General features: G+C 38.4%; 1 protein-coding gene across 6 annotated transcripts in view; it reads right to left on the bottom strand.

Annotated features, from left to right (window-relative positions):
- Positions 1-20568, bottom strand: part of BCKDHB (branched chain keto acid dehydrogenase E1 subunit beta) — a 176997-nt gene that overhangs the window by 116458 nt on the left and 39971 nt on the right. For 5 of the 6 annotated variants that reach the window (XR_009555305.1, XR_009555307.1, XM_060236431.1 and 2 more), the window contains one exon: positions 685-833. Coding sequence is in view for 4 of the 6 variants with exons in the window: in XM_060236431.1 (XP_060092414.1) it covers positions 693-833 (141 nt within the window). In the remaining 2 variants the exon portion in view is untranslated. Of the gene's footprint in view, positions 1-545; positions 570-684; positions 834-20568 lie in introns of those variants that run through there. The other variant, XM_060236454.1, reaches the window with a different exon arrangement.

Genomic DNA, 20568 nt, shown 5'->3' with positions numbered 1-20568 from the left:
GAAGAAAGGTTAAAACGCTTGGGGCTTTTTAGCTTGGAGAAACGTCGACTGCGGGGTGACATGATAGAGGTTTACAAGATTATGCATGGGATGGAGAAGGTAGAGAAAGAAGTACTTTTCTCCCTTTCTCACAATACAAAAACTCGTGGGCATTCAATGAAATTGCTGAGCAGTCGGGTTAGAACGGATAAAAGGAGGTACTTCTTCACCCAAAGGGTGGTTAACATGTGGAATTCACTGTCACAGGAGTTGGTGGCGGCTACAAGCATAGCCAGCTTCAAGAGGGGATTGGATAAAAATATGGAGCAGAGGTCCGTCAGTGGCTATTAGACACAGTGTGTGTGTGTGTGTGTGTGTATTTGGCCACTGTGTGACACAGAGTGTTGGACTGAATGGGCCATTGGCCTGATCCAACATGGCTTCTCTTATGTGCTTATGTTCTTAAGAAATCTTATCTCCAGCAGTGAAAAGTCTACAGCTCTGGGGCATAACTTTTAAAACTTTCAATTTAGATTAGTACACTGAGCAAAACGTATTTCTCACAGCCAATTGCCTCCTTCCATTTTCACCTGCATACAGATGAGAAATATGGCAAATACGATGATGAGTGACATACTGGCATTTTTAAAACCCAGAACTATATAGAGTTGCAAGATTTTCATAAATGTCAATACAATACCTCACCTGTTTAATCAATAATTTATCATTTTCCGAAGAGCATCATAGCATTTCCATTTGTCTGGGATATAGAAGGGTTCAAAAATGTGAGGGAATGGCGTATCATAACCACAGACCCTTGAAATAGGAGCCTCTAGATTCAAGAAACACTCCTCCTGTTAATGAAAAAAAAAGTAACAACATTTTCAAATAACGTATTTCACATTTTAATACTTGCTGAACTATTAAAAGTTGAGAGTCTTGTTAATTCAAGTACACAGTTAACAATATTTGTTAACATAAGAACGACTAGTACACATCATCCGAGGTGATTTTTCAAGAGGTTTAGACAGCTTTATGGAAAACAGATCTAATGACCATTAACAATGATATCTAAAACAGGACACACATCTTTCTGATTACCTGGTGCAAAGGTCAAGCAGGAGGATGGCTACTGCCATCATGTTCTGTTTGAGAACTTCTCAAGAACATCTGTTTGGGCTTTGTTGAAAACAGAATGCTGGACTACATGGAGTTAGGTCTGACCCAGCAAGGCAATTCATACATTCTTATTCTTAAATCTGCATTGTAGTAAATTGTTTGCAGGATTACTTGGTATACACCAGGGGTGGCCAAATTGCAGCTCGGGAGCCACATGTGACTCTTTCACATATACTGTGTGGTTCTCAAAGCCCCCACTGCCCCATTGGCCGGCTTGGAGAAGGCATTTTCTCTTTAAATCACTTCTCCATGCCAAGCTAGCCAGTGGCTTGGAGAATGCATTTCAAGTTGCTTTCTTTTACCTCTCCTTCCCTCCCCCCTCTTGCCAACTATTTGCTTTCTTTCCACCTTTCCATTTTTCCTCCCGCTCTTCCTTCCTGTCTTGCAGCTCTCAAACATCTGATGTTTATTCTATGTGGCTCTTACACTAAGCAAGTTTGGCCACCCCTGGTATAAACAAACAAACACTGGCACTAAACAGACATTTCAACGGAGTTTACATTTTTCATACACATTCAAACAAGAAGTGAAAACCATATAGTACACCAGTACTATGTCTCATATCAAGAAAACGTAATTTTATAAACTTAAGCTGAAAACTCTACAGAAGATGAACTAACGTTTGAATCAAACAGTTGCTGCGAATTTCTCAATTACATGGTTATCATTTTCTTTCAGAACTGGTTAAATATAGCATAAAGTTTATCATTCTTAATGGCACAAGTACATTTCTTCTGCAGTCTTAAGAACTAGCCAAAAGTTATTGTACAATTCTATTTATAAAAGTAAACAGGTCTTACTAAGTCTCCCTACACATTCACCCTTAGCTGTGAATCTGATCTGTTTGTGTGTGATTATTAAACTGATTGACGTATCCACAGATCTCTACCTCTCTTGTAAGGCGCTTAGTCTGGTACAGAATGTAGGAGAAGATTCATTTTTTATAAACTTATTCATTAGATGCTAGGGCTTCTGTTAAGCAACAAGAAGACTGCTTCTCTCTGCTCACTGGCTTTAAGATGGCACAGATTTACTGAAATTGGACACCCAAAAATAGGAAATTGTATGACTCCCAGAAAAGAGAAACACTAAAAGAAATGGAAAAAACCATGACTGACAAGGAAAGGAGGAAGAAACACAACAACAGGTAGAAATGAGATACCAAAATATGTAAATAATCTTGTCAAACTGTTTCACGTGGAATTAAAACATGTGGGATGACACTCATGATGCAAGATCAATGCATAAAATAAGTTTCCACTCATTGGAGGAAAACTATGTGATTGATACATGCAGATCTTTTGACTTTAATGTGATGGAAGGGGCAAAACTTCTGCATTACCACACACCTCTTTGTCCACAGGGGAAGCACAGGACACCACACGTTGCCTGGAGGGCAAAACTTCCACAGCTACTGAGTTGGCTGAGCGACGTTGCACAAGGAATTCACACTCATCTTCTTTTATTCTATAAAGGTTGTCTAGCTATTTGCAACTGGAGCTGTGGATGCAGGCTTAGCCCACACTTTCTTGGCCATGTCCAGGAGCCCATGGAACAAAGTGACCAGTCCAATGGAATCCATATATAGGACTTGTAGTATGGGGTCAGCGGGTTTCAGATCACCACTTCCAAGTGAACCAACTCACTGCTTGGACTTAACTCATGCATGGTTCGCTTGCAAAAGTCATTTAAAGGGAATGTTCCCTTTAAATGGCTTTTGGAAGCCACACACAAGTGAGTCCAAGTGGCAAGCCCAGCATTTCTGAGAATGCTTGGGAGTGGGTGGTGGGGAGCAAACGGGATCACTGAAATGTCTGTTTGGCTGAAATAATGCAAGCCATTTCATCTTCCAAGTTGGGTGGGGGGAGCAAAAGGCATCGCTGAAATGGCTTGCATCTATTTCAGACTAAAAGGTGGAAATGGATGAAAGCTACTACATTGATCCCTCTCACTCTCCCGCTTCTTGCCATGAAGCCTCCAAAACCACTTGGAGGGTCATGGGAAGGCCATGGATAGAGATGGGCATGAGCCTCCAGTTCACAAACCACAAATCAGCGATGTTCATCAGGAAACTAGGTTCATGATGAGGTCCGTGCCTAATCCTAGTGGTTAGTCCATCAGAAAAATAAAACAGCCAAGAGAGCAGTGGGCAGTTTAGCGGCTCTGCTTGGTTATAAAAATCTTAATCCCAGGTATTTAAGAAAAACTCTGTAAACTAACCCCACTTTACCCCCATACACAAATAATTCCAAACAACATGATATGTGACAGGAGCATGGAATGTGGAGAGCAGCTGGACTAATTTGAATGGAGGACAGGGGTAAAATTACTTGCTCAAATCTCCAAAAGAGCAGGAAAACTTCCCAAATTGTTCCCCTTCCCTGCAGTTCATGTAATATAATTATAGGAAAGGAAAAGAAAAGAAAGGTCCCCTGTGCAAGCACCAGTCATTTCCGACTCTGGGGTGACGTTGCTTTCACAACATTTTCATGGCAGACTTTACGAGGTGGCTTGCCATTGCCTTCCCCAGTCATCTATGCTTTCCTCCCAGCAACCGACCTCGGAAGGATGGAAGGCTGAGTCAACCTGAGCCGGCTACCTGAAACCAGAGTTCAGACTGCAGTACTGCAGCTTTAACACTCTGCACCGCGGGGCTCTAATAATTATAACCAGTAGCAAAACGACTGGTGCTTGCAACCAATATCAAGATACTTCAATGATACCCCATTGTGGATGTAAAAACTGAACAATGAAAAAAAGCTGAGAGGATTTGCAATGTCACGTTGGAGGGGAGTGTTACAGTATGTATAACATGCATGTGTTCGTTTTAAGCTCCATCAAGTTGCTTCTGACTTGCGCAACCCTACAGATAGATAGACAAAGAGAGAAATAGGGGAGTTCTCAATCAGCTCAAGCTTGGATTCTACCTAAAATCTAAAATTACTGAACTGAGGTTATCGTATTGTGATCAAATCATGAGAAGACAAAACTCACTGGAAAAGGCAATAATGCTAAGAAAAGCTGAAAGACCCAACATGAGATTAACTGACTCAATAAACCATATCCACCAGAGTTTGTGACACTTGAGCAAAACTGTTAATGATAGAATGTTTAGGAGGTTATTAATTCACAGGGTCGCCATAAATTTGAAGGGACTTGATGGTGTACAACACACAGCAAAGCCAATTTGAAGTAGGCGGTCATCAGTATGTCCATGACTACAAGGTCTGTATTTCTTACTTGATGAAGCTCCAGAGCAGGTCTTGAGAGGCACTATGCTACCCACTGCTGTTCTGATCCTACTGATGCTTGCTGGCTCAGTTGAGAGCCTAGGACTTATTCCATATCTGTTCCATGGCTCACTCAGGCCAGTTGCTCACTACTAGTCAACACAACTTTGGATAAGCTTGGCAGTTTCAAAGTTATCACTGTTTTTCATGTGATTTTTCTTAAAAACTGTGTGAGATTAAATGTTTCATTGATTTGAAAACAGGGGCAGGGAATAAAGCCACAAATAATATAAAAATCCAAATTTTAAAAATCAAGTTGGACAGGCAGACAACTAATTAAAGCACACATGATAAAATTTTAAAACCATCCTCAACAAAAAAATGCACATCTTTAAAATGATTAAAAACAGAGCTGAAATACATACAAAGAAATTGGTCAGGGATCACGGAAGGCATGCCAAATTTTAAAAGTTTTTATCCACTGACAGAAGACAGCAACAGAAGGGGACAGACAAATCTCCCTGGGGACAGAGTTCCAGAGTTTTGGTGCCACGATCAAGAAGGTCCAGGTTGCCACCTGCCTAATCTCAGAAGGCAAGTGTACCTGAAACAAGACCTCCAAAGATGACTTTAGTATTTGAGCTGGATCATATGAGAGTTCTTCATTTAAAACATGTTTGCTTTTTTCTTTCATAATTGTAATTGTTTGCATTCTCTTTCCCAAGAAAGCAAACTGTTCATCTTGAACTTTCACAACCTCAGTTAATTTATATTGCAAAACTCTACCTCTACATGTTTTAAGAGTGCCTATCACTGCAAATTACACAAATCCAATACTATTGCAGAAAGAAGTTAAAATCAGAGCCTACAATTCCATGGAAAAGAAAATGAATCATATGGAAAACATGCAGAGGTTAGTACAACAATATGGAGGTCCAACCTGAAATAAAAGGACTGCTGGAAGAGACCCATCCTTAAAAGACACCACATACTTTACATTCCAGAAGATGTCATATTACCTTTCCTTTATGATTTTCCTTTCAATATGTTTAAAAGAGCAACATGTCTGCATTATATTTCTTCTAACTAATGAAGGAACATATTATCTGTGTACTTGAGTCAGCATATTACTTAGACTTATAACCAGGGCTTTTTTTTTTTTTGAGCAGGAATGCATAGGAACACAGTTCCGGTTGGCTTGGCATCAGGGGGTGTGGCCTAATGTGCAAATGAATTCCTGCTGGGCTTTTTCTACAAAAAAAGCCATGCTTATAACTCTTGCTATCTCTAGCATTTGAGATAAGTGGCACACAAAATAATTGTTGGTTCTTGAAAGGAATACTTGTAGTGGTCACTAGACAGACAAATCAGAAGACAGCATTTGAAATTCATTTAGCATTCAGATGGGATGGGTGTGTGGCAGTGTGGAAGAGTCATTTACACCTATTCTAGCAAGTAGTGACCACTTCAACATAACCTCCACAAACAAAGCAAAATTAAAATAAGTAGAAGTGCTGGGAATGCACAGAAAGGGTCATAGTAAAATTTGCAGTTGTTTCACATGCAGTAAATAAAAACATCCAAGATGCCTTGCTTCATTCAAAAGTTATAATAAAGAGGTCAGTAAAGTTTTCAACATGGAGAAGTCTACAGTACTTTAGCAGAATTCTTGTAAAAGCTATACCTATAGTTAATAATAAGATTCAGCCTGCCTCTTACATTAGTCATCAAATTTATGTATCAAGCAGAAATTTGCCATGCAAACAGCTAGCAATTATTTTAGAAACTAGAGGTTGTACCATAATATAAACTGAATATCTGATAGTTTACAGCATGATGTAAGTATCTTCTAAATTTAATCCAACCCCACAGACAATGGCACTTAGGACAGAAACTGTATACATTTTGACACCAAATCTTTCAGCAGGGAAAGTTTTACACACTATAGTTATGGCATTTTAAAATGAAATGAAATGTGATACTAGCCTCTTTTTAGTAATACACCATTCAGTGCTAGCCACCCAAGGGGCCTTCCAGGATTTAATTGTAGAAACTTGGGCCTGCAGATAGCTGCTTTGTGTGACAATACAGAACAGTAAAATTTGGCTGAATATGGATGAGCAGCCAATCTTTAAGCACTTTAGGATTCATGCATTTCAGCTTTCCAATAAAAGCATAGCGCTTTCAAATTATTTTATTTTTTAAAGTTCACCCTCTGAGTTGTCCTTGGACTCTCACATGTGCAAGCTGTTTCTTGTATTCCTTTCAGATTTCACTGGTGTTGGCCTTCAGCAGCCCTGCTGCTATAAATTATAAGACTTCCGACTTGAATTAAGGTGATAGTTAAGCAAAAGTTCAAAAACACTAACTTTTAGGTATCTCTGAATCGCCTAGAGCAATATTTTTAGAGAAGCATAACGGTATACGTTACATGCACAGAATACCACTTTCATAAATGTTCAACTGTTTTTTCTTGCATTGTCTAAGATACTTCATGGAAGAGAGATTTGGATATTCCAGAATTTATATACAGCATTTGGTAATTTATATTATTTACCAATAAACAAGCCAAGATTTTGAATGTGATTTGTGGAAGATCTGGAAACCAATTTCCTCATATTTTAATTTAATTTTTTCTGGGAAAACTTAAGGTCTCAAATCAAAAGAATTTTTTATGGAAGCCAGATTTTTGTTCTATTTTGTTTAATGCTTTGATCAAATTTTCATTCTCTGAAAACAAGCATTTCAGATGCCAATTTTACTAAATCTTCTGTACCTTTCTGAATAGTTCCGTGCAGACACATGTATTTCAAAACATGGAATCTTACTCAAGCTACACTTTGATCATCATTCATGATCTTTAGAACTTAAAAAGACAATGAAGTAAGTAGAAGCTGGCTATACCAATACTATTTATATCAAATGTCTAACACGTAACATGTTATATTTAAAACCAAACTGCTTTTAAATTCTGAAAACTATATTGCTGGTATAGTTGGCGATAGTAACTTGAACATTTGAAAGCAAGTTGCATCAAATAAAATACCAATGCATTTTCAACATTTAGATAATTTTAAAACCTGCAATGGATCAGTGAAGAAATAACTTTTTAGCACTAGACAAAACTTAAGAGGGAGCTTATACGTGCAGTTACAGCTGCATTAGGTTCCGTCAAACATAATGAAACCAGGAACTCACTTTTTCTGTAATTTATGACAAAATAAAATTTGGAATCCGGTATGCCTATTACACTACACTGAAACTCTGAAAGACTAAAGATGCAGAAATGAACGTCTAAATTCAGTTTCAAGTGGTCTAACTCTCATTTTATGCTTTCCTAAAATGTCTGAGCAATGCTTTGGAACGCTGTTTTAGAAAGTATTTTGAAACCACGTTTCAGAGTTAGTTAACTAGATCCCGTGCAAGTATAACTACTGGCAAACACTTTCTGACAACTTAAGAGATATAAATGCTTTGCTTAAATGTTGAGATACGCAGTAACATATTCATTATTTTTGCCCTAATCTCTTTTTGTGCAGGGAAAGTATCCACATTTTGCAAACACTTAAAAATAACAAGTCAAAAATAGGCAAGGCAGAATGAATAACTTAGAAAACAATGCAATTAGAAAAGAATTATCAATAATGAACCTGTTCCATTTGTGACACATATGCAAGATTATTGTGTTCATACTTGCAGAATCATCATAACAGTAGATATTGTATAGTGGTTAATATAATCCAAAATATATGACAGAGGTAAATCAGTGAGTTATGGCATATTAAAGCAGCATGATATAGATCAAAGGTAGCTACTTCAGAACAGCTGAAAGCATCAGAGCCAAAAACCTGCCAAGCAAAAGGTCTGGAAACTCACATCCGCCAAAGAATTTCAATGTGAAATAAAGTACAAAAATAACAACTGTGTAGCTGAAATACATCTTTACAACATACCTGCCTATTAGCACATTCAACTGTAAAAGGTGTTTACTTTATGTGATTTATAGTGACATTGATTACTTCTCTATACCTCAACACATGACACTTTTTACCACCTTACTGTATTTGCTTAATATTACCTTGCATTATAGCACCTCAGCATGAGCAATGCCGGAGAAATGTATTGGCAAGACTGACAGTTAACACATGAAAGTAGATTTCACATCTGCAAGAGATGGCCTGATCAATCTCCTCTGAACAAACCTAAAAAATAATCTAGTTTCTTTTCCCCATCAAAGACTAGCATTGTGAATTGTGCAGAATTCTTCCTATTGGAATCAACAAAACCTAAAAACAAGAGACAGAAAATACCCCAACACTGCATACAGGAAAACACATAAAACAATATAAATTCGCATAATCTCTCTGCTGTATTGAGAATAATTCCAAAACAGCTTTCTGCTCAGTGCTGAGAATATCAAAATAGCAACTGGTGCAATACTTGAACAAATCTACGTAATTAAGTCATCAATGATCTTTATAAACAGAAGTTGTGTGAATACTTTTGAAATTACTGGTAATGATTACAAAGCAGATTTCTATATTGCACAGAGAAAAATCAACTAAAAAGTGGTTAACAGCTAGAAGTTTAAGAATATATTTTAAAGATTTAAAGTATTGTAATACATCAACAATATAATTAAAGGTCCCATAATCTTTGTAAATGAAAGATGTACATATATATTTAAATTAACTGTAAAAGTTACCATTAAATATAACTGGAAAATGTCCAAGACAACCACTTCTAAGACTCAGAAAAAAGGTTTTCATTTTTTAAAACCCTGTAAAACACACTAGCTGCATAGTCTAGCACATGTGCAAAATAAAACCACATGAAAGAACATGAAAAACTATCATGAAAAGACAACTATTTTTAGAGCACAAAGTAGCCTTACTTTGATTACACCTTCAATTTGTTTTAATTTACTTTGCTCCCAAATGAAGTTTAACTTCTATTCCTGTAATGCAGCTCTAACGGATCTGAAATGCAGACTCATATACCATAAACATCTGTAACATTTTCTTTACAATACTAATGTCCTTAGCTTAGATATGGTTAGATATCTGTTTTCTGCAAGCCACCTGAGTCTTGAAATTAGAACGCTCAGTCTGCTGAATATATGCATGCAAAAAGATGAAATTTTAATTACTTTAACATGTGATGCTAAATTCTCAACACTGAGAAATCTCCTTCATACAAATAGATTCTGTTCAACACCTTTTAGCATTTTAAATCTACCATATTCAGGAGTTATTAAAATATGATACAAGTAAAAGAAACATTAATTCTATAATTTCAGATTTAAATGCCTTACAAAAATATGCAGTGAGATAACATTAACACTGTTTTAGAACAGCATTACCATTAGATAATTACTGCAGCAACACTTGGGGGGGTTGTTTTCTTCAAACATTCATATTTTTTTTGCTATCAGTGGAAAATGTCTTTCCTAAGTAGATGTTAACATGTGTGAATGTGGAATTACCATTCCTTCATCCTTTGCGGTTTATCACATTTTCAAATATATATTCTTGACCACTGCTGAAACACCCCTACTCCAATACTTCCAAAAGTGTAGTTAAGAGCACTCCTGTGGATATACACCTTAATGTGGTGAGAGGATGTGTATGTGCCAGCAAAGCTGAAAGAAATTTAGACTCTCAAGATGGTAAACTAGCAGAGTCATTCAAGGTGGAATAGTCAAAGCTGAGACACCAGACTAAGGCCAATTCTTCACTAGCAGTCACTCTGCCCCCAAGGTTCTGCTTTCCTGGGATCAAGCGATCAATTCCGCACCAGTTGCTCCATGGGTGCATTTTGATCCGTGGTTCCCTCCAATTTCCCTCACAGCTTTCAGCTCTGTTTCCCCCCTCCTTTTTTTGGGGGGGGGGGGGGAGATTCAGAATCTGCAAGGGAAACTGAAGGGAGCCACAAGTCAAAATTCATCTGTGCAGCGACTTGTAGAGAAATGATTGGTTGATCCGAGGAAAGCAGAAGCCCAGGAGCAGAGTGACTGCTAGTGAGGAATCAGATTCAAGAATCAAAGGCCACATAAGCAGAAAAGAACCAACAGTTCCAATGGCGATGACAGAGAAGAACCCTTGTAAAGGGCAACAGCAGTAATGGAAGGTGACACAGGCCTTTATCATAGGCAACAGCAGTGACATTTCAGCTAGCTCTGTTTAGTACTACACAGAAGGCAGCAATGGTAAACCACTTTGGATCATTTTATACATTGACTACCCTATGATGAGAATCCAAAACAAAAACAAAAAACAAATTACAGTGCTAAAAGACAGGCTCCCCAAATTGGATATCAATCGGCAACTGAGGAAAGGGCAGAGGACAAACACAAGCAGTGCTATTCTTAATTCCACAACTGGATTAAAACTGAAAGAACATTCAGTTGATGATGTGAATGGATACAAAAGCAAAGTCCAAAGCTATTTGATACAATTGGCCAAAGCAGAAGGAGCTCTTGGGGTCGTGGTAGATAACTCACTGAAAATGTCAAGACAGTGTGCGCTTGCAATAAAAAAGGCCAACGCCATGCTGGGAATTATTCGGAAGGGAAGTGAAAACAAATCAGCCAGTAACATAATGCCCCTGCATAAATCGATGGAGCGGTCTCATTTGGAATACTGTGTACAATTCTGGTCACCACACCTCAAAAAGGATATTATAGCATTGGAAAAAGTCCAGAAAAGGGCAACTAGAATTATTAAAGGTTTGGAACACTTTCCCTATGAAGAAAGGTTAAACCGCTTGGGGCTCTTTAGCTTGGAGAAACGTCGACTGTAAGGTGACATGATAGAGGTTTACAAGATTATGCATGGGATGGAGAAAGCAGAGAAAGAAGTACTTTTCCTCCTTTCTCACAATACGAGAAATTGTGGGCATTCAATGAAATTGCTGAGCAGTTGGGTTAGAACTTTGTCACCCAAAGGGTGATTAACGTGGAATTCACTGCGACAGGACGTGGTGGCGACTACAAGCATAGCCAGCTTCAAGAGGGGTTTGGATAAAAATATGAAGCAGAGGTCCATCAGTGGCTATTAGCCACAGAATATTATTGGAACTGTCTGGGGCAGTGATGCTCTGTATTCTTGGTGCTTGGGGGGGGGGGGCAAAGTGGAAGGGCTTCTAACCCCACTTGTGAACCTTTTTTTTTTTGGCCACTGTGTGACACAGTGTTGGACAGGATGGGCCACTGACCTGATCCAACATGGCTTCTCTTATGTTCTCTAAGTCTTATTGAGGAAGACTCAGCATGAGTTCTGCAAGGGAAGATCTTGCCTCACTAACCTGTTACATTTCTTTGAGGGGGTGAACAAACATGTGGACAAAGAAGACCCAATAGATGTTGTTTACCTTGACTTCCAGAAAGCTTTTGATAAAGTTCCTCATCAAAGGCTCCTTAGAAAGCTTGAGAGTAATGGAGTAAAAGGACAGGTCCTCTTGTGGATCAAAAACTGGCTGAGTAATAGGAAGCAGAGAGTGAGTATAAATGGGCAGTCTTCGCAGTGGAGGACGGTAAGCAGTGGGGTGCCGCAGGGCTCGGTACTGGGTCCCATGCTCTTTAACTTGTTCATAAATGATTTAGAGTTGGGAGTGAGCAGTGAAGTGGCCAAGTTTGCGGATGACACTAAATTGTTCAGGGTGGTGAGAACCAGAGAGGATTGTGAGGAACTCCAAAGGGATCTGTTGAGGCTGGGTGAGTGGGCGTCAACGTGGCAGATGCGGTTCAATGTGGCCAAGTGCAAAGTAATGCACACTGGGGCCAAGAATCCCAGCTACAAATACAAGTTGATGGGGTGTGAACTGGCAGAGACTGACCGAGAGAGAGATCTTGGGGTCGTGGTAGATAACTCACTGAAAATGTCAAGACAGTGTGTGTTTGCAATAAAAAAGGCCAACGCCATGCTGGGAATTATTAGGAAGGGAATTGAAAACAAATCAGCCAGTATCATAATGCCCTTGTATAAATCGATGGTGCGGTCTCATTTGGAGTACTGTGTGCAGTTCTGGTCGCCGCACCTCAAAAAGGATATTATAGCATTGGAGAAAGTCCAGAGAAGGGCAACTAGAATGATTAAAGGGCTGGAGCACTTTCCCTATGAAGAAAGGTTGAAACGCTTGGGACTCTTTAGCTTGGAGAAACGTCGACTGCGGGGTGACATGATAGAGGTTTACAAGATAATGCATGGGATGGAGAAAGTAGAGAAAGAAGTACTTTTCTCCCTTTCTCACAATACAAGAACTCGTGGGCATTCGATGAAATTGCTGAGCAGACAAGTTAAAACGGATAAAAGGAAGTACTTCTTCACCCAAAGGGTGATTAACATGTGGAATTCACTGCCACAGGAGGTGGTGGCAGCCACAAGTATAGCCACCTTCAAGAAGGGTTTAGATAAAAATATGGAGCACAGGTCCATCAGTGGCTATTAGCCACAGTGTATGTGTGTATATAAAATTTTTTGCCACTGTGTGACACAGAGTGTTGGACTTGATGGGCCGTTGGCCTGATCCAACATGGCTTCTCTTATGTTCTTATGTTCTCCCACCACCCCAGCTGATCCTCTCTTGCAGCTTGGTTTAAACTGAGCTGCAACAGGAGTCAGCTTAGGGTTGGCCATAGTGGCAGGAGCTGAGAGCTCCCCACCACACAGAGATCCTGGGGCTAACTTCTCCTGAAGTGCAGTTTAAACTGTGCAGCAGGAGAAGCCCTCCCAACAGCAAGAGACACCTCCACCACATGCAGATTCTGGGGACAGCTTTTCCCATGGTGCCGTTTAAACCATGCTGCATGAGAAGCCAAGCCAGTTCCCGAGTCAGGCTGGCTTTAAAAAAAGAAAAGAAAAACCAGCATTTTCCAGTTTGGGTCTACCAAACTCCCCAAAAATCAGGATTTCAAAAAAATCCTGGATTTGGAATTTTTCTTAAATAACCCCCCCCCCCTTTCAAAAAAAAAAAAAAGGTTCAAAAGACCCAAACCAGAAAATGATGGGTTTTTGGTTTGGGGTTTTTTTGTACACCCCCTAATTGCAAACCTGGGAGTGAGTGAGCTAAAGTGGACTGAATTACATTTTCAATCAGAAAATTTTTACTTGGAGAATGACAAACACAGTGAGTCAAAATATAGCACAGGCAGACAGGGACTATAATGCAGACACTGACCACATTACATCAGTCAGACTTCATAGAAAATCAACATAATCGTTCACGTTTACACCTCAACTACAGATGCTGAAGAGGAAGCAACTGAAAAATTTTATGCACGAATCCAGGAAAAAAATGATCACACAGCTAAATAAGATGTGATAATCATACATGATTGGAACACAAAAGTAGGAAACAAAGCAGTCTCAGATTTTGTTGGAAGATTTGGGCTAGGAGAGTGACTCATAGAATTCAGTGAAGACAACAATTTCTTCATTGCAAATACATGTTTCAGACAACCACAGAGCTGTGTGGACAACACCAGATGGCCAATCAGCCCCAGCCATTGGCCATGCTGGCTGGGGCTGATGGAAGTTGTAGGCAAAAAACATCTGGAGAGCTACTGTTGGCCACCCCTGAAATAGATTATATAACTGGAAGCAGTAGATGGATAAGTTCTATTCTTTCTGAAAAAACAAGACTCATATCTCATTATGATACAGGCCATGAATTGTTAATATATGATAAAACTGAAGAAAAACACCAAAACATTCATAGTGCCAAAATACAACTTAAACAACATTTCTTAAGTGTTAAGGCCAGGTAAAGAACAGATTTGCATTACTAAGTTCAAGTGAATGGGAAACAGAAGAACTATGAGTTTAAACCAGAGGTATTATCAAGGAAGAATGTGCAAAGACTAGCCAAAAGAAATGAAAAGCCTCCATGGATGACTGATGAAACTCCCAAAGTTGCTAAAGATAGATGAGAACAGCAAGGAAGGCAGACCCCACAATGAATTTCTCACATCAAGATGTACAAATGTGCCATTTCTCAGTTTTACTACAAAGAGTACTCTAAAATATTAAATTTTATCTCTGCTATAGCTCTCTTGCCAGTCACTGAGACCCAAGCATACTTATTTATGTGTGATATCAGTTTATCTTAATGTCAGCCTCAGATGTTTGCATTTGTATTCTTCAAGTAATTATGTACTGTGAACAAGTATTAGTGGGAACGGGGGGGGGGGGGGGCGGGGGCGGAAGCAGAGAAGACAAATCGAAAGAGCTACAGACTCATCCATACTTCAAAGGCTAAAAACGTGAAAATGCTCACAGAAATGATGCAACTATTGTGTTAATACCTTGCCCCTTCTTTGCACTATATACACATTCTTGTCTTTATACTATTTTTCACACGGCAGTATTACCCAGAATAAGTTCCTACATTAAAAAAACAGGTATTTGCACATGAAGTGGAAGAGAAAAGACTAAATGTTATCACACACTTCATTTTTGTCATTCACAAATTGAAGCAAACTAAATTATCCCAAAAATCACATCAGTGAGGAAACCACACTTTCAGTTACTAAACTTGTAGGAAGTTGCCCTACATTCTGTAACTATTATGTTCCCTCTGTGTATTACAACAGCAGCAGTAACATTAGTGTTAAAAGCTAGAAACATCTCCAGAAAAAAGCAGTTTTTAAAGTCATGCATATTCGATGAAATTCTTATCAGTGTGTTCACATTTTGGTCATTCAAAATACAACAAATGTTCAGAAAAAGAAATGTGAAATGTGCATCTTCCATTTAACTAATTTTTAATACTCAGCCTTTCCACAGTAAGACATGCCCTTCCACAGATATAAACTGTGTGAGGTTTTTAAAAAGATATACGAGTTTCATATTGCATGTGTGTTTGAACTTTTAGCATTGGGCAGGTTCTTTGGAACATAGACTTTTCGGTGAGTCAACTCTTAGTATAAATCCTCCATCAACTTTTATTCCACTGATATAATTGTGATTGTGTTTCAAGTCTGACTGAAGTTCATCGTTTTATATAATGTTCATGTTTGAAAGCAGAACAGTTAGATTCAAGTCCAATGGAGTCTTAGAGACCAACAACATTTTCAGTGTGAGGTTTTGAGAGTCTGAAAGTGTACATCTAAATACACTATACTGGTTTTCAAAACAATTGGCCAGGTTATAAGGAACAGCCAAAAGTGCATGCAAAAATGCTGGAAGTACATTATGTAAATGAATTTGACATTGAAGATTGTATGCTACTATTAAACAGTGCTGTCTACATACATGTTACTTCTCACTGAGAGGTGGAAAGCATGAAATGCATTCCTCAGGAACTAGCTGGAGGTCTTCGTGAACTCAGTGTTCCACTAGGGAACTATTATTTTTCTTTATGGCATAAGACTACATTATAGGATGTTATCTCCCCATGCTGGCAGATTTAAAGCAATTCCTTCAGTTTGGTCTTAAGAATGCCAACAACTATGAGATGTGTTAACATGAACTGTGCTTTAGGTATTTTACAGAGTGGTGGTACAGAGTGCAGAGTGGTGCAGTACTGCAATCAAACTCTCTGCTCACGACCTGAGTTCGATTCCATCGGAAGCTGGGTTCAGGTAGCTGGCTCAAGGTTGACTCAGCCTTCCATCCTTCCAAGGTCGGTAAAATGAGTACCCAGCTTGCTGGAGGGAAAGTGTAGATGACTGGGGAAGGCAATGGCAAACCACCCTGTTAACAGTCTGCCGCGAAAACGTTGTGATGCGACGTCACCCCAGAGTCAGAAACGATTGGTGCTTGCACAGGGGACTACCTTTGCACAACTGAATCTTGTCACATTCAATCTATGTTAGGAAATAATCACACATTCATTCAGAGCAAAGCCAATAAAAATGGATCACCAATAAAGATTAGTGATGTAATACAGTGTAGGCAGTAGACGGCATTCAGTTTCATATTTAGCAGGCTTTAATTGGAATGGGTCACTCAGAACAAGTCACAGCAAGTTTGTACACATACTACAAACTTTTATTGCAGAATTTAAACAATTTTAGAGATAAAGCAACATCTTTCTAAAATACAATTTGTTTAGTCAGATTTTGAACTATAAATTAAATGTACGTAGATTAAATGAATGTTTAGTAGAACAATGCATTTCTAACCAGATTGCTTTGAATTAAAATTATATTTTACAGCAACAACTGCATGATAAAAAAGCATAGCACAAAACAAAGTTTAGAGGCCTGAACTATAACAGTAGGGAGGAAACCTCATTAAAAGTGTCCATATTTATTCCAGATTTCTTCTGGCCAGCATTTTTTTTATTTTCCTGAAAATCACTGTAAGAAGAGCCAATACCTAGAATTATAAGTCACAGCTGATAATCACAGAAGTACTAGTACAGTAATCATTCTAAAATTGCCTGAATACTACAGAGAGAAGTTCTCAATAAATATGGTCAAGGTATACTTCATACTTTACACCAAAATAGTATATTTAGTAGTAACTACAGCCGTATCAGGACTACATACACACAACTGAAAATCCAGAAACTAAAGACTATTTCTTAAATCGTGTCTTACAACCATAAATCTCAGACAAACCTTCCTTATTTTAGGATTGGAAAGCAAGCTTTTCCCTAAGAAAAAGAGCAAGGAAGTAGCAGAATAATGCTGTGAAAGAATGGTAAAGAATGAGAATAAGGGGAATGAAGCTGTCATGTTGAAGAACAGCCAATGACTATAACTTATTTGCTTTATTATGCTGAATTGTTTTGCATTATAATTTTATATTATTATTACTGCATTTTTATTCTTGCTGCTCATTTTGATACACTACGAAAAGCAGCATATCAGGTTTGGTTCGGAAAATAAATATTTATTGTACTTTTATCAGTCCTATCCCACGGTGGGCTCCCGGCGACTAATTTCAGGATGAGACAATTTATGAAAGGGAAAGATGTATAAAGCATACTGGGTTTATGGCAGAGGTTCTAGGCCCTTTAGAACGAGGAACGAGGAAAAACGAGGAACGAGTTCTCTCATCACTTTGCCATCATGCTGACTGAGTCATAAAATTTTCTACAGGTACAAATAAAGCCTCTGCTCAGGTAGAAGAATCCACATAAACTTTTAATTTTACGTTACCTAGACAAAGACAAAAACCACCAATGAATGTGAAGCTGACATTATGTAGTGCAACAACTAATGAATCATATAAAGCTGCCACTTGCAAATCCAGTGCATATGCCTGTATTCTGTCAAAAGCGGTAACTTCAGTCTGAAGCATGAACTGGAGGTAGTAAGAGATGTACCAAACACCCTGCCCCCTCAGAATAGAGTCCAGGAAAACCAAGCTATATAAATACCTCTGTATATATTATATACATATATACATACATGTATATATTCTGTATTCACAAACCAACTCTTCCCATTTTCTCCTTCTCTCTCACACAGACTTTTATCTGGGAGAACTGGGTTTGATTCCCCACTCCTCCACTTGCAGCAGCTGGAATGGCCTTGGGTCAGACATAGCTTTCACAAAGCTGTCCTTGAAAGGGCAGCTTCTGTAAGAGCTCTCTCAGCCCCACCCACCTCACAGGGTGCCTGTTGTGCAGGGGGGGAGAAGATAAAAGAGATTGTGAGCCACTCTGAGACTCACAATATCATCATCATAAATCCAATATCATCATCATCATCCTCCCCAAAAAGGTTTACCACAGCTGCTGCTGTTGCTACAGCACTAGGCTCAGCAGAAAGACAGGCAAGTCAACAGGAAGGAGACTTCTCTGACATTCTGGACATTTATTCAACAGTGCATGAGGCACCATATTCTGGTGAACCCTCAGAAATGCAAGTTCTCAGGATATTAAACATCACCTCAAGACGACACAAAGATTTTCTATCTTCCAGATTCTGACTAGTCGCCAGCACCACCACCCAAGTGCTGCCACGGCAAAAATAGAACAGTAAAGGTACAGGAGAGAAAGTTTTATGTTCTTTTGGCTCAACTATTCAATCTCAGACAAAAATCTGGCAGTGCAAAATTCAAGTTTGTATATTTACGCTTGGAAGTATGACCTTGGCTAACACAACTAGCATGTTTATTAATTGCTAAAAGCAGACCTGATAGCATAAACAGAGCTTTGGTATGATCTAATATTGCTGTTTCCAATAGCCAGATGAATCCTGGAAATAGAATAAAGGGACCCTGAAGGAAACAGCTCTCAAGTTCTTTTTTATCAGGAACTGAAATTTAGTTATTGGCTACTTCTACATATATAAATAATAATCAAATCCACGTAAGACAAAGGTTAGGAAGATGGGTCCAATTTCCTAACCCTTTTTAGAAACTGATGTTAGCAGGGGCTGATTTAATTCTCTAGTAAGAATGCTGGTTTTAGTGATATTTTTATTAGCAGAATTTCTCCAGCAGAGTTGGAAACAGAATCTAGTGTCACCACCAGCCCCGCCTTTTCACTTGAGGCCATTCATTTGGTATCAGTGGACATTTATCCATATCACATCTTCATCTGGCCATACAAATAAAAACCTATGAATCACAATGCTGAGGCAAAAAAAAATGCACATAAATATCCATTGGTTGTAAAATGGGATTAAAGCCAAATTTCTGACTTTAAATACCTCTGAATTTATCTCAGCTACACCAAGCTGCAAGCTGTTGCAGGAATTTGCACAAAACCAAACATGTCATGTATATAACTGGATCAGTGTTGTCTTATTCTTAAAAACAGGCATTCTTAGCAAATAGTGGGAGTGTGATAAAAGCAGAAGCAGGATATGGAACAAAAACATGCTCTTTTGCCTCTTTCTATAATGGAAACTGAAGATAAAGCATACTGCAGAGACAATTCTAATAAGGTAGATGGTACTGAGAAAGGACTGGTGACATTGCTCCACTGAGGATGCAACTGTGATAAAAGCTAGGAAACCAGGACCACAGGATTCAACTACAGAAAATGTTTCAAATTGGGTCAGTCAATATAATCATTTACAACTGGTGGCTTATGCCGAAAGCATCGTTCTTTTTCTAAACCTTAAAATTAAAAAGAAAAGATGCATGAGTAAAAAAAAAACATCATTTGCTTTTATTATCCGTGTATGAGAAGCTGTACTTGCCAACATTCTGACTTCCATATACTTTGAAACCACTGAAGCCTAAACATATTTCCTCTAAGGAAGAAAGGCAAAATATATCCAAAAAAATTAAAAGTAGAGCCAAATATTTGAGAGAGAGAGAGAGAGAGAAAGGTCAGTCTCAAATCTGAAAAGGATGAAGACTTCTGGCATATAGAACCTCAAACTACAAAGTGCAGCAAAAAAAGCACTACACTACAAAAAACAATGCTTGCTGTTTGTCTAGCTAGGTAACTTTGAATTTGCAGGTGCTATGTTTTCCAATCCCAGGAATTTTATGGTTACTGAACTCGTAATAGTTCTTTATTTTTAGACATCTAACTGGAGCCAGTATTTTAGGTGAAGTTACCTTTTTCATACAGTTTGGTTTTGTGGGGTCATCATCACCCAAGCCACAGTCTCCTTGCATTTTTCCTTCTTTCCTTTGTATCTGGCCATCCTATGCTACAAACCTATTTCATTGATCTATGGCTGCATTAATTTCACCTGCCAGTTCAAAGATACTATCTGCTGTGTAATCTTTGAACCTATGACAATGCTGTATAATTTGAGATTATAGACTGCTAAACTGCAAAACAATAATGAACTAGACAGGAAAGACTCAAAAACAAATCCTGAAATATTTGATAGCATCGTAGACGGATGTTTTAATAAGAACTATTTAAAACATTAAACTATATGAAAAGCAAATGACACATCTGAGCAAAATTAACTACTTTCATGTCATGCAAAATCTGGCCAATTCAGTGCGAGACAAATGGTTCCAATCACCATTGTTTTGAAAGCTTCTAAAGGGTGAAAACGATATAAAACTTTTGCACCATTTGTTAGAAGCAAATGTGCCACTGCCAGTTAAGTCCTTGTATAGTACAAGAAAATCGTAAAACATTCCATCCTTCTAAAATATACTGTGTCATGTAAAATTATTAGAGAAGGTTAAAATGCCATTAGCCAACACAATCAATGGGAATTCTCCTTATTTGCCCTAACTCCAGCATTAGATTTTTTTTCTTTGCAGGTGAATATAACTGTCATATGGACAAAGTAAGTACATATTGG

This window comes from Heteronotia binoei, chromosome 1, assembly GCF_032191835.1.
Source record: "Heteronotia binoei isolate CCM8104 ecotype False Entrance Well chromosome 1, APGP_CSIRO_Hbin_v1, whole genome shotgun sequence".
Lineage (NCBI taxonomy): Eukaryota > Metazoa > Chordata > Lepidosauria > Squamata > Gekkonidae > Heteronotia > Heteronotia binoei.
Note: the sequence above shows the minus strand (reverse complement) of the source record. Positions and strands in the feature narration are given on the sequence as shown.